At 41.1% G+C, this 14712-nt stretch overlaps 1 protein-coding gene across 6 annotated transcripts in view; it reads left to right on the top strand.

Moving 5' to 3' along the window:
- Window positions 1-14441, top strand: part of taok2b (TAO kinase 2b) — a 30382-nt gene extending 15941 nt beyond the window's left edge. The window contains exons 12-20 of one of the 6 annotated variants that reach the window (XM_067429196.1): window positions 232-438; window positions 1126-1488; window positions 2539-2607; window positions 2937-3065; window positions 3968-4171; window positions 5047-5286; window positions 9580-9792; window positions 10006-10188; window positions 11460-14441. In XM_067429196.1, the coding sequence (XP_067285297.1) occupies window positions 232-438; window positions 1126-1488; window positions 2539-2607; window positions 2937-3065; window positions 3968-4171; window positions 5047-5286; window positions 9580-9792; window positions 10006-10188; window positions 11460-12296 (2445 nt within the window). In that variant the 3' untranslated portion in view covers window positions 12297-14441. Of the gene's footprint in view, window positions 1-231; window positions 439-1125; window positions 1489-2538; window positions 2608-2936; window positions 3066-3967; window positions 4172-5046; window positions 9125-9579; window positions 9802-10005; window positions 10189-11459 lie in introns of those variants that run through there. The other 5 variants (XM_067429195.1, XM_067429198.1, XM_067429197.1 and 2 more) reach the window with 5 other exon arrangements.
- Window positions 14442-14712: the final 271 nt, after the last annotated feature.

Raw genomic sequence — 14712 nt, 5'->3', positions numbered from 1 at the left:
TTTTATCCTTTCATAAATAACATTATGTCAACTTGCTTGGATCAAATGTCAAAAGTCATGCAAGTATTCATTAGGACTGATATGGGTTAAATGTTTCAATTAAATTCCGTGTTTTTTTTTGTTAGGGTTTTTTGCAAATGGCATTTCCGGGGGATTTTAAAACTAGTTGGGGTAACAATCTCCTCCTGGTATCATAGTGTCTGGTTTTAAATGCAGTCTCTTGTCTTGCAGGATGTAGAGCAGTATATGTTGCGGACGGGCACGGTGAACAGCATGGAGAGCTCCCATTCGCTGCCGTCGATGTCGATAAGTGCCAGCTCCCAGAGTTCTTCAGTAAACAGCCTTGCAGATGGTTCGGATGACAGTGGAGAGATGGCGATGATGCAGGAGGGTGAACATACCGTGACCTCCAACAGCTCGGTGCTGCACAAACCTCTGGTGCGTGTCCATGGCTTAGTTTGAGCTGCTTGTGGTGAAACGACTTTTTAAACTACTCATCAAAAGAATAAATATTTTATAATATATAATATACATTATATTTTTAAAATGTTTTTTTAAAGAAGTACATTGTTCACCAAGGCTGCATTTATTTGATCAAAAATAATAATCTATTATTATTGGTGCTCAATATTTTTAATAATGGTTCTTATCAAGTTTTTGCTGTTTAATGTTTTTGTGGGATATATTTAAAATCTTTTGTAAAATAGTTTTTACTGATCATCTTAATGCATCTTTGCTGGATAAGTATAATCTTTTAAATCTTAATTACCCTAAAATATTAAATGGTAGTGTATCACAGTTTAATAAATGTTTCTTGAGCATAAAATCTCTGAAGGATCATGTGACACAAGACTGGAGTAATGATGCTGAAAATGCAGCTTTGATCACAGGAATAAATTACATTTTAAAGTATATATATATATAAAGAAAAACAAAAATAATTGTAATGTTTCACAATATTATTTTTTCTGTATTTTATTATCAAATAAATGCAGGATTAATGAGCATAAGAGATTAATCTCCAAAATATAAAAAATAGTAATATGTCCAAACTTCTATACCAACACTGGGACACATATATTTGTAGGATTCTTCCATCATTTGTCCCTCTCTGTCCCCACACAGATCCATGATAACATCTATGACGACCCGTACCAGCCGGAGGTGGACTCCCAGCAGCAGGGCCCCTCTGGTGGGGGTCGCCGACGCCGAGGACGGGACCACTTCGCCACAATCCGCACCGCCTCGCTGGTGACCCGTCAGATCCAGGAGCACGAGCAGGGCTCAGCGCTGAGAGAGCAGATGTCCGGATACAAACGCATGCGGCGGCAGCATCAGAAGCAGCTGATGGCGCTGGAGAACAAGCTGAAGGCCGAGATGGACGAACACCAGCTTAGGCTTGACAAGGAACTGGAGACGCAGAGAAACAACTTGAGCAGTGAGGCAGACAAGCTTGGCAAGAAGCACCAGGGCATCCTGGAGAAAGAGGTGAGTGGAGGAAGCGACGCTTGATGGTTCCAGATTTCTTTTCCTTATAAATACCAACTTCTCAAGCCCCTAATCAGCCAGTTTATATTAGATAACTGGCAAGCAGAATGGGAAGATTTCAATATTTTTGCACTAACTTGTCTGTGAAGCATCTGTTTTTCATCTGTGTTAGATGTTTTTGTTTTTGTGTAATTATTTTCAGCCCTTGAATAACTCCACTAAAGGGAAGAAGGTTAAGGGCCCTATTTTAATGATCTGACTGTCCGAATCCACTTTTTGAATTTGCTAGTTTATTAATGGGAAAAATGGTCGGCGTGCCCAGCACATAGTCCAAAAGGGTTGTCCTTAGTCTTTTCGTGGGTGTGTTTTGGTCGGAATGTGCAATAAACCAACCAGTCTCATTCCCTTTAAAAACCAGTTGCGTTTGCACCATGGCGGAATTTGTGAGTGGAAAGACTGAACGCTTCTCCAGAAAGCAATCCTTTTATTTTTAATATTTAAAAATGTGTGTGCTGCTGCGCATCCCTCTGTGTGTGCAATAAGCAGAGTGTACGTGCACTCGGATAGCCTCATATTTCTAACACACCCTTTAGATAACACAAAAAATACTGCGCTATTGGCTTTAGTGTTGGTCAATGGTCAGTCATTTTCAGTTCCTCAAAATAGCCACACGCCAACAATCCGCCTGAAAACACCTGGTTTACAGACCACGCGCCCATGGGTAAACAGATGAGCGTGAGTGCATTTTCTATTTAAACAACGTGGAGTTTGACGTGCAGATAACTCGGCCTGAAACTAGCAAAAAAACACTTGTGTTAGGTGTATAATGGGGCCCTTAATCTTTCTTCTTCAAAGTGTTATTGTACAGTGTTTATTTGTTTAGCTATATGTTCAGGGGTGGTACTAGGATTCGTCCAATAAGAAGTGTACATTACATCATAGAAGAAAATAACCGATCCATATGTAGGAGCCTTCCGGAACACAAGAGACGTTCCCCCATCTTTGACTTGTTGGCTCAAAAATAAACGCACTGACCTTTTTCCCCTAAAGGAGCAACATGCCATCTCTGCCTTGAACACCTTCTGGGTAAAAACAGATGTGACCATACAAAGAGAGATAGTGAGTGAAAGTCAGGCTGATGGCCGTTTTATTCTGACAATCTGCTAATTTTAAATGTCATGAGAATTCTTTCTTTCAGGACAAACTGTGAAGAACTTATTTCGTATCAAGTACATTATCAAAGAATCTTTGATAGTGTTGTGTGTGTGTTTGTGTGTGTGTGTGTGTGTGTGTGTTTGTGTGTGAAATTGTTGTCTTTTTCTAAATACAATTTTATGAAATGTTTGTATTTATAGTTTGTTGAGTCTGTGTCTGCCTAATATCCTGTAAAGATATGGCAATGAATTTAAAAACAGCAACTTTTCTTTACTCCTTCTCTTACTCTTTAGACTAAAGGTGCTCTCGCAGAAGAGAAGAAGTTCCAGCAGCATATCTTGGGCCAGCAGAAGAAGGAGTTGACCAGCTTGCTCGAGTCTCAGAAACGCCAGTACAGGCAGCGCAAAGAGCAACTTAAAGAGGTACGTCAGAATCTGATTTGGCTGTTTGCCCATCCACCTTATTCCTACGGCCTATGACGCTCTGCGTGAATTATGGGTGTAATTTCCACTGTAAACAATCAGTGAAAGGCTCGCTCTATGAACGCAAAAATACCGTTTATTTAAACCGTGTACAATGAGGTGACATTATTCTACTCAGCCTGTAACCATCGCACATTAAAAGGACATTTAAAATTTTAAAAGCATCAACGAGGTACTTTTAACAGACTATGAATGAGTGCCAAAACCCAGAAACCCAAAAGTGCGATTCTGTGCAGAAGTGCAGAAATAACAGACGGGTTAAATATCACTAGTAATATATATCTGTGTTATGCATCATATGTTGCTTTAATCAAAAATGGTAATTAACTGATACTATTTCAAAGTGATTTCTGTCATTTTGACAAATAGTAAATTGTATCTACCTGTGAAAACAAACCTGGAAAGGGATTTGAGGAGAAAAACAAGATTCTTTGTTGAGTCCAGTGAATTAATGGATATATCGTGAATTGAAGCAGGAGAACAGACATATACGTTTTCCTTTTTTATACTATTTCAGCCGAATGCAAAGGGAAAAATGAATGCAGCGACTGAAAAGAGCTCTTGCCGTTGATATTCTTGCTATTACGTGACGTTAAAATAGCAAGCGCTACGTTATTTTCATGATGTCCGAAAATAAAACATGAAGGAAAACTGACAGCACATTGCCAAACTGACAGAAGAGCTTTATTTGTAGGGCAACCCTATGATTTAAAATGATTTGCTTATATTTTAGCATGGAAACCGGAAGGGCCACCCATAACTCAAAACGCAGTAGGTTCGTCAGGAATAAGATATATAGCTTTACTCAGATGCTGTGTTGAATATTTCCGCCTTGTGTGCAGGAGCTCAATGAGAACCAGTCGACGCCGAAGCGAGAGAAGCAGGAGTGGCTGGTTCAGCAGAAGGAGTGTCTCCAGCAGCTCCAGGCGGAGGAAGAGGCAGGGTTATTACGCAGACAGAGGCAATACTACGAGCTGCAGTGTCGCCAGTACAAGAGGAAGATGCTGCTGTCTCGACACAACATGGAGCAAGACCTGCTCAGAGAGGTACAGAGCTAAAGAAATAATCTGCCCATATTTGGTCATCCTTGATTATCCGTATTATTTGTTGGAAAGTTTGCATGACTACTGTGACACTGCTTGTGACCGAAAACATTAGAAGCAAATATACCAGTTTGTCCTATGTCAATAAGCAGTCATCTTAACACAAGCAGTTTTCACAATGGATTTTGTATAAAATGTTGTATATTTTAAAGTTAAATGCATCAATCTGATGCACTTTAAGATGAAATGAAAGAGCACCTACCACTTAAGCAGAACAGATTGTTTTTTATTATTATATTCTTTAAGAAAGAAATATTACTATTGTAATACAACTTAATTAAATTGTAAAATAAAAAATAAATATTTGATAAGTATAAATTACTATACTACACACCACAGCAGTAAAATTACAAAGCTTTGTTAAAAATCCTCATCCTTCCCTTGCGGGTCAAAATGACCTTAAGCCCTAAAATAATTTTTATTTATTTATTTTTTGTCCAGAAAGCTTAATTTAATTAATTTTGGGGAACATTTTTGATTTTGATTTGTACATTTATTTACCATTACTATATTTTATCAATACCCAGCACATATGGCCCTCACATATACTTATTTGGCTTTCTTTTTTAATGTTTAGCTTTAGTTAACAATAATGTTTAACAGGGCAGCGAGTTTGATGATCACGGTCTGACGTAGATGCACCTACTCACAACTGCAAATGAATTTCTTTCCACACTTTCCAAAGGGAGCTCTTAAATGACACCATTCCAATGAAAGCTACTGACCATGTACTCATTTATGCATGACCACAGTTGCCTGATGCTTTTCTAACCACCTTCCTCTACATCCTTTCTTTCCGTATACTTGTCTCGATGTAGGACTTGAACAAGAAACAGACTTTGAAGGATCTAGAGTGCGCCATGTTGCTCCGCCATCACGAGTCGACTCAGGAGCTGGAGTTCCGGCAGCTGGGTCTGGTGCAGCGCACGCGGGCCGACCTGATCCGGACGCAGCACCAGACCGAACTCACCAACCAGATGGAGTACAATAAACGCCGCGAACAAGAGCTGCGGCAAAAGCACGCCGTCGAAGTCCGCCAGCAACCCAAGAGTCTGAGAGTGAGTGACTCTGACATCACAGAGCATGCAGGAGGGGAGGGGGAGGATAATGGTGAATGGGAGGGGCTTGAAGGTGAAGGGGTGGAGCCAAAGGAACAGCTAGATGAGGAAGAGAAGAGAGATGGAGAAAAGATAGATGGCGATGAGAGGCAGCTAGTAGGTGATGTGGAAGACACAGCTGAGCAAGATGAGAGGGAAATAAAACTTCTTGAAGGAAATGACACTGAAGAGACATTTACTGACCAATGTGAAACAATAGACAGTGAAGGAAAAGTGGAAGATGAGGCAACATCAGCTGACAAAGCCAACGAAAGTGCAGAAGATCAAACTGAAATCTCGTTAGATGAACAGCAATACGTTGAGGGCAAAATTGACGCCGATCCCAGAGAAGTAGAAGGTCTTCCGTGGGATGAGGCTAGCGAGTCAGAGTGTGAGGAAGAGGATAGAGGTGTGGCCGATGGCTGTCCGTCAGAGCTAATGCCCGCCCCTTCTTTTGAGCGCCGCCCACTGGAGCGTGACGCAGATGAACTCTCCGAGTTCTACTTTCCGGATACGTTAGAGGAGCTGGAACCTCCGCCCGTCTACACGCCTCCATCTTCCCAACCTACCTTTCCCTCGCTTTTTTGTCACGCAATCTGCCTTGTTCTTTCGCTCTCGGCTGCCATGCAGCCATCCGTCTTCACCCTTCTTTTCCTTTCCGTCTTCCTGCTTTCATTACGCCGCTCGCCTCCTCTTCCTTCGCTCGCTTCTATCCTTCTCTCTGGTGAGCTTGCCTTCCTGGCGCTCTTCTTTTCCTACCTATTCCTGCGTTCCTGCTGCTCGCTCTCATTTTCCACATACCTTTCCCTGACGTATTGGGGCTCAGGCCTGTTCAGTCTGGGTTTGTCTTTGAGTTTAGGACTTTATTATGTCCCCGTAGCCTTGATCTCTGCGTCCTTTCTCAGCTCACCTTCACTTTTCCTCACGCTTTACCTTGTGGTGGTCCTGGTCGTCCGGCCTGCAAGGGTCTTCCTCCAAAACACCCCACGTAAACTCAATCGCCTCTGGATGCGAGTTCTTTTTCGACTGCCAAAGCCTCTTTTCACCGTGTGCCAGTCTCTTGTGGGTGGACTGACCGAGCGCAGCCTCTACGACATGTTCCCTAAAGCCGGACGCAACTGGGGTGGGCGACAGTCTCGAATCCCGGTGCCTTTAAATAACCTTCGCGCACAGTATCAGGCCAAAAGCAAACACTCGGTTCTGTTCGCACGGTTCCTGCTTTTGGGACGCCGGTTTGTCCGGCGACCTCTCGGCACTCTGACTGACTTGGCTAACTCTGTGGTGTTGCGCTTAGCCAAGCGTATACTGAAGAAACTGCCGCAGAATTACCTGAAACGGCTGCAGGCCTTCGGGCTGCTGCGAATGGAGAGACCCAGCAAGCTGCCCACGCTTCTGCCCAGAGTCGTGAGGGAACACAGGCGGAGGATGAGGGAGAGGCGAGAGAAGGAGAGGAGGAGAAGAGAGGAGAGAGAGAGGGTGTACAGGGAAGAAGGGAGGTGGGAGAGCGTGTTGAGGAGAACCGCTTCAGGGAGGAGTTTGAAAGGAAAGATAGTGCCTTGGAGATAGAGATGGAAGAAGGGAGGTATGTGAGCATGCACATGCCATTCATCCATTGTTCTTTTTTTTCTGATCTTATGGCTGATTTTAGTCCGTTTGCTCCCATGCACTCCTTTTTGTGCCCGATTTTTTACAGGGAAGTACTCTTAAGAAGGATGGTTCACCCAAAAGTTTAAATTCTGTCATTTACTTACCCTCATGTCGTTCTAAACCCATAAGACTTTACTTAAACTTGGGAACACAAATTAAGATATCTTTACGTTTTTGTGTCTCATTTGAAAGTCCACAAAACTTCCCAAAAAATCCTTAATGTCATACAGGCGCCAATGGAGAGAAAGAAACCTCTCAGGTTTTATTAAAATATCAGTGGTTTATGGGTTTGGGACGAATGATGACAGAGTTTTTATTTTGGGTGAACTTTCCATTTTAGATGAACATACTATTTTATTTCAACTAATTCAGTTGCCCGTGAATGGAAAGCTTTAGTTGATTATTGTGCTTTTTGTAAAAGTTAGGTTTTTTTCGGTTATTTTATTCTCAAATAGCAAGAGCTATGTGTTATTATGGTGATTGTTGAAGCCATGTCTGTGCAATCTTGATTTTTTTGTGTGTTTTTTTTGTTTTGAAGGGAGGTCTTAATTTCGACATTGAAATTTTATTATATTGTGAAACCAAAATGGCTCTTTGTGAAAATGACCATAGGCCTTTCAATTAAGCCATGCATGTTAAATGCTAAATTAATTTACTGTGTCTACTGTGAAAGTGGATTATAATACATTGCTTTACACTATAGATCTCCCAAAAAACGCAACACTACAAGCTTATTCTTCCAGAAGTGCAATATAAGTTTTTCAGATGAAGCCACAATGATTTTTCCTACTTTTCAAAAGCAGTCCTGGGTCTATAAAACGTTTTGTATTGAACAAAAATCATTGAAAACTAGACTGCATATTGTTGCAAAATCAGTGTTTTGTATCATTTCAAAAAGTATCCGAAGAACTAAAAGCAGCTAAAAATATTAATACATATTTTTATAAAGTCCTCCCACTGGAAGTTTTAGAGGCAGGACCTCATGAATGGCTTTGAAAGGCCACATCATCTGGGGTTTTCCACCATCAGACGGATAAGCAATCCTAAATGCTGTTAGTTCAGTTCTGCCACTATAGCAGTGAACTTTATCGAATGTTAAACATATCTCTTAACTTTATGTTAAATATTTACTCTGCATTGTGGGTGATCTATTATTAATTCAGTGCATGAGATATGCAATTTTATTTAGAGAAAATTATCAAACAGGAACCTGCTGTTTTCCTGTTGTATTACTAAAGATGTGGGTGGTTGATGTGCTTTTTTTGGCACATAGACGGTCATATACTTGACGTATTTTAGCACCCAAAACTATTTTACTCAACAGTATGTGAGGAAATGTGTTTCTAGACCATTGAATTTGGGAATATGTATACTGAGTTTAGGAGAAAAATATATTGTTATTGCACTAGATGCAATGGTCTGATTTAATATTTACCATGTAAACAAATGTTTTGGACATATTATGAAGAGAGGTCTAGCCTGTTCAGATGAAGCATTTATGCAAGACTTTCATAGGCTAGCCCTAGTTTTCAATGTTTGCATGGCACTGTTATTTTATATTTATTAGTACTCTATTACTGCATATCAAAGACCATAATAAGAAGCCATTTTGACAATCATTTAATGTGAGGTTTGACAAGAAGAATGCAAATTGACAACCAAAGATTAAATCATAGTTGTGCTCACAAATTATCTATATTTGAGAGGCTCTGTAAAATCTCAACAAATACTAAAAGGTTTTCAGATAAAGCTTAACATAATCAAAGGGACCATTTGTGTATTTTCATTGGAAATGAGACATGCGTAATGAGGAAATGCAATAGAAACATTTTAAGACAATTACATTTCTTGGCAAAAAAAGGATCCATTTCAGTTTTAGCCATATTTTTTCTGTTTTTTGAGAATGTCAATTTTGTTTTGTTACTTATTGTTTACATATGCTATGCTCCCTTTTTTTCTTTTACCAAATCACAAATTCTGTCTTTATTATTTGATGAATGTTTGTTATTTTATGTTGCATTGCACCGTCTGTTTAAAGGCCATTGTGTGTGCGTTTCATCCTCATTTTGTGTGTTTGTGCATGAATGGATGTTTACTTTGTTCAAAACAAAGATTTCTGTTGTATGTTTCTGAAATAAATTCTTTACTATAATCATTGTCCTTTGGTTCATTTTATATTTTATATATTTTTTGTCTTATTTATCATCTCAGTTTTGTTTTCCACTCATTTGTTATCATTTATTAAAGTTTCTTATGAATTCTAATCAACACTTATGTTTAACTGAGGGCAGTATTAGTTTATTAAATAGCACTCAAATATGTATTTTAACTGTTTTAGGTAAAACTTAATTAAAAAAATTAATGTTTTTAATTGGTTTCTCACATAAAGACACCAAATATTTTATTTGGAGTCTAGAGAATTTCTGCTCAAAATGATTTGTGCCTTTTCATGTGTCCCGCAATGATACTACATTCAAATAAATGACATTCTTTTAAATTTTAATGTCCAAGGACAGCACATTCGTGCGGACACTTCTGTCTTTCCCCTTCACTCTTTCTTATCTGTCTGTTCAAACCTTGTTACAACCCTCTTCCCTGTTCCTGTAGTCCAAAGAGCTGCAGATTAAGCGTCAGTTCCAGGACACGTGTAAGATCCAAACACGCCAGTTTAAAGCTCTGAGGAACCACTTGCTGGAGAACACGCCGAAGTCGGACCATAAGGCCGTGCTGAAGCGTCTCAAAGATGAGCAGACTCGTAAGCTGGCTATTCTGGCCGAGCAATACGACCACTCGATCAACGACATGCTGTCCACACAGGCTGTGAGTAAGGCAAGGGCACATGAATCACAATTCCCATCCCACTGTTCACCAAAACCCTCACTCAAACCTACACCATCAGTGACATACTCTCAAAACTGTATTTGGTAAGGTGTATCCCCCTACATCTGATCCCAGCAGCCACACTCCAGCATTAGAGTCTGTTGTTCACCCCTGCCTTATTAACCTTTGCCGTTTTATGCCGTTTCACTCCAGCTGCGATTGGATGAGACGCAGGAAGCGGAGTATCAGGTGCTGAGGATGCAGCTGCAGCAGGAGTTGGAGCTGCTCAATGCGTACCAGAGTAAAATTAAGATGCACACTGACACCCAGCACGAGAGGGAGGTTAAAGACCTGGAGCAGAGAGTGTCCATCCGCAGAGCCCTGCTGGAGCAACGGGTAAAGGCTCAGTGCATTCATTCATGGCAGACAAATGGAAACTAAAGCAGTTGTTCTCAACCGGTTACGCAACTGCACAGTATCTAAATTGTACAAAAATAATGTCCTTTTCTATTTTTGGGATGTGCAAAAATGTTATCAAATGGGTATACTGTAATTTCCATCATCAGAGAATCATTTATCAGTAATGGTTTACTTGGTAAAGTATTTCAGCGGGGCTCGTGCCCCAGTAAAAAGGCTCTAGCCCAGGCATGGGTAAACTCGGTCCTGCAAGGTTTATCTCCAACCCTTATCCAACACACCATTAGGGCTGCACAAAATTGGAATTTAGTTTTCTGCGATTATATCTGATATAAAAACAATTTCACCAAATGATTTGAATACCTCTATTTAAACATAATTAATTATTCTAGAATAATTGGGGGGATTTAGTGTGGGATTGAATCTGCACAGAAAACAATGAACAAATGACACGCAATACAATAGATTTGAAATTGTGCTCAAAAACCCGTCTCCGGCGCAATAACTCCGATCTTTCATGTATTCATACTCTTGTGTAATCGACGCACCATCCTAAATAAACCTGTCTCTTGCGTGATACCCTGAAATGTTGAATATTCCGATCTAATATGATTTCTGACCTGTAAGGTTGCCAGAATAATAATCATACACGGTGTGTTAATAGGCCAGAGGAGAACTGGCACCCCGACTGAGTCTGGTTTCTCCCAAGGTTTATTTTTCTCCATCATGCCCTGATGGAGTTTTGGTTCCTTCCCACTGTCGCCTTTGGCTTGGCTTGCTCAGTTGGGGACTCTAAAATTATGATCAAAGTTATTAAACTAATTATACAAATAAAATGTATGAATTCGGTTTTAGTTAATTCTATAAACTATAACACAGATCTGCCAACATTGTCGCTATATGATAAATTAGAATAAGCTGATAACATCAGTCGTTCTGAAGAAAACAGTGTACAGCCAAATCTAATATTGTTGCAATACTGTCCTGTTTGTGAAGCTGATTTCACACAATCTTGATTGTAAAAGCGCTATATAAATGATTGATATATTGTGCAGCCCAACTGTACATGTTAATCAAGGTCTTCAGGATTATTAGAAGGCTACTGGCAGATGAGAGTGTTTTATCAGGGTTTGAGCTAAACTCTGCAGGACAGTGGCCCTTCACGTCCAAGTTTGCCCAGCCCCTGGTCATGACCCACCAGTTACTCTCTTGAAAGTGCAGTTTTGACATCTATGGATGTCTTTCTCCAGATCGAGGAGGAGATGCTATCCCTGCAGAACGAGCGTTCGGAGCGCATCCGTTCCCTCCTGGAGCGTCAGGCGTCCGAGATCGAGGCCTTCGACTCTGAGAGCCTCCGGCTGGGATTCAGTAGCCTGGCTTTGACTGGCATCCCCTCCGAGGCTCATCCCAAGCAGGGTTACCCGTCCAGCCAGACCCCCCGTCCGTCCGGCCACTGGAGTCACGGCGGGGCGCCGCATCCCCACTCCCGCAGGGGTCCCAGCCGGGCCGAATCCTCTTCCTCCTCGTCCACCTCCCACGCCTTGGGTTTAGCGCGAGACGGGCCATTGCACCACTCCTCCCGGTCCTCGTCATCATCATCGTCATCCTCCTCGTCCTCCCATCACAACCGACACCACCTTCCCCAACACTACCATCACCAGAGCACGCCACAGCTGTACAGGGAGAGAGAGAGGGATAGAGAGAGGGAGCGGGAGAAAGAGAAGGAGTGGGGCGGAGGGAGCAGGGGGGACCTCGCACACCCCCACGTCTTCTCCCACCACCTTCCCTCCCGCTCCTCCTCCCAGTCCCTCGCTCTCCTCCCTCCTCCTCCTCCCGCACCACCTTCTATCACGCTGTCGTCCTCCTCCGCCCAGTCGACGTCCTCTCAGGGAGGCTACGGAGGAGGTGGAGGAGGGGGGCTGGTGGTGCGGGGTCCCAGCCTGATGGCATTGAGAAACAGCCCGCAGCCCCTGCGCAGAACCGCATCTGGTGGCCCAGGAGGGTCAGGCGGTGGAGACGGAGTCCTCAGCCGAAGTACCTCGGTCACCTCGCACATCTCCAACGGATCCCACCTCTCCTACTCTTAAGGGAACCGAGTCTTTGTTGAATATCTCCAAGCCATTACAATACAAGTGAGAGCACATTCTACTTGTCTAATTGATTTTGTTTTCCCTGTTGTTGTTTTTTTGTAAAAAAAAAAAAAAAGGGAAACTGGCTTGGAACATCACCACTGCCTTTAAGACGTCTTAAAGGGACGCTGCGCGACTTCTTTAGTGTGATGGAGAGATTTCGTACATGCACACACTACAGTATGAACACAGAATGTTTATAAAGTTCTATGTCAGTCAGACTTTATGAATAATTACATCTATGGGAGTTAATTGCTCCAATGCATGAGATTAATCTAGTAAATACATTTGTATTCATATGTTATCCAGTCACATTTGAGATGCAAAGGAGCAGTCACATAAGCGAAGCTTCAGGGAAATTTCACGGATGAAAAGGTTCTTTGGCTTTGGTCTTTGGCACTACTCACACAGAAGTCACTTTAAAAACCAAGCAGCTTTCAGTTGTCAGCATGACGTGTGAAACGTTGTCGTCTTACTCTTACGCAGATTCCTATTAAAATGATTATTTTCACCTGTGAAATTTCGCCTTGCAACGGTAAATGTGACCGCACCTGCCTTTACGAAATCATTGGATGCATTCGAAATCGCATACATCCCTAATATATTTATTAGGTGTTAAACTGAATGTGACCATAGTAGTATGTCCGAATTCATAGTATTCATAAAACGGTACAACTCCCGCCGAGAGTGCACATACAATGGACGCTTTACTATCCCATAAGGCCATGGGAGAGGATTTAAGAATGATGGTGAACAGTACTTCCGGATAGCCTTCATACTATACAATACAGTTTTTATATTATGCATAATTTTTTGTGAAGTCATTACTACTACTTGGACGGTATGCGATTTCGGACACAGCCATAGACTTTTAGAGTAATTCTCCCACCAATTGGATCTTTTATTGTGTATATATAAATATATATATAAATATATAGTATCTAAAGTTGTGAAGCATTGTGTCCACAGTTTTCTATAGTAATTATGACTATACATTGTCATCATGACAACATTTTTCAAATTTCTCAAAACATCTGGTTGTAATTTTTAGAAGCAAGAACACATGCTTCATTGGGTCTAGTGTGCGTCGTGGTTATTAATACACAAGTATTAATAATTGTTAATAGTCATTTTGAGTGTATGCATTGGCTGAATGGGATGCGGTCTGGTAATATTGCCACTTTTGTACACAAACACACCAAAAAAAAGAATTAAAGGAAGATCTGGCTTATTCACTTAAGCAAGCATCCTTTAAATCGAATCCTAGACAATAAAAACAGACTTGATTTAATTACAACGAGTTACAATCACTGATCTTTTGGAAAGAACTGAATCGTTGTGTGTTATTTTGAACGTTGAGAGGTAGGGTGCATTTATTGAAACTCTCCAGAGACGGGCAGAGTAAGTCATCATATGATGGAAGACGTGTGGGATACTGCAAAGTGTGTTTGACAATGAAGAGAGCATTCAACAGGATCTCAGCTGTGCAACGCCAAGGCTGTGTTTTCACAGACGCGTTCAGAGATATCCAAGAACAACACAAGTGGAACTTGATGAACTCCAAAGTCAAGCGAGAAACACCAGCTCTGATATCTCTCTCTGTATAACCTACTACTTTATGCTTGGTTTAAAGTAAAACAGTGCATGCAGAACTTCTAATGTATCGAGGATGTCAGATATAGTGTTTGGAGGGCCAATGAGATTGTACCATTGAATGGACTGACTTGTTTGTGAGATATGGTGTGATGTTAACTTCATGATCTTAGGACAGTGATCCCATTATAATGTTGAATGTTAGAGCTAATATTGCAAAAGCAAGTCCACGGGCAAGTCAAACTACTAATCTGGATCCATGTATGATGGTAAAGGAGGCTCTCCTAGTTAGTCTGGAGTGAATTGTAGAGATAGACTCTATCTGTCTATCATCTGTGTATGTGTGTGTTGACTGTGAAACAGGTCGTTGGGTCAAAGTGGAGGTTTTTCTGAGAGGACATTTCTTGAAACTTTAATTATTGAAAACGAGCCCTTTCTGGCTTGACTGAAGAAAACACGTGGAAGAAAAATGCGAAAATTGAAATGACAATAAATTGATATTAACGTGGATTTGTCTCGTTTTGACTTTGTTCTTTACACATGTATAGACACATGGAATCATTCCTAAAGTCCTATGAGGTTTTAAATGTACAAGCATCTAAGCGTCACTAGCCTATATCCGACATGATGTCTGACTAGCATCAATAACAAATCCGTGAAAAATCCTCTATGCGTCATTGACGTGCCCTTTAAGACGCGCTCGAGCTTCACTTGATGCGTTTTTAGTTTCTCTCTTCATTAATTCATCCATTAATTTAGAAGAGACGGACACAAAGTAGTA

This window comes from Pseudorasbora parva, chromosome 21 (assembly GCF_024679245.1).
Source record: "Pseudorasbora parva isolate DD20220531a chromosome 21, ASM2467924v1, whole genome shotgun sequence".
NCBI classification, from domain to species: Eukaryota; Metazoa; Chordata; class Actinopteri; order Cypriniformes; family Gobionidae; genus Pseudorasbora; species Pseudorasbora parva.
This window is presented reverse-complemented; position numbering and strand designations above follow the sequence as displayed.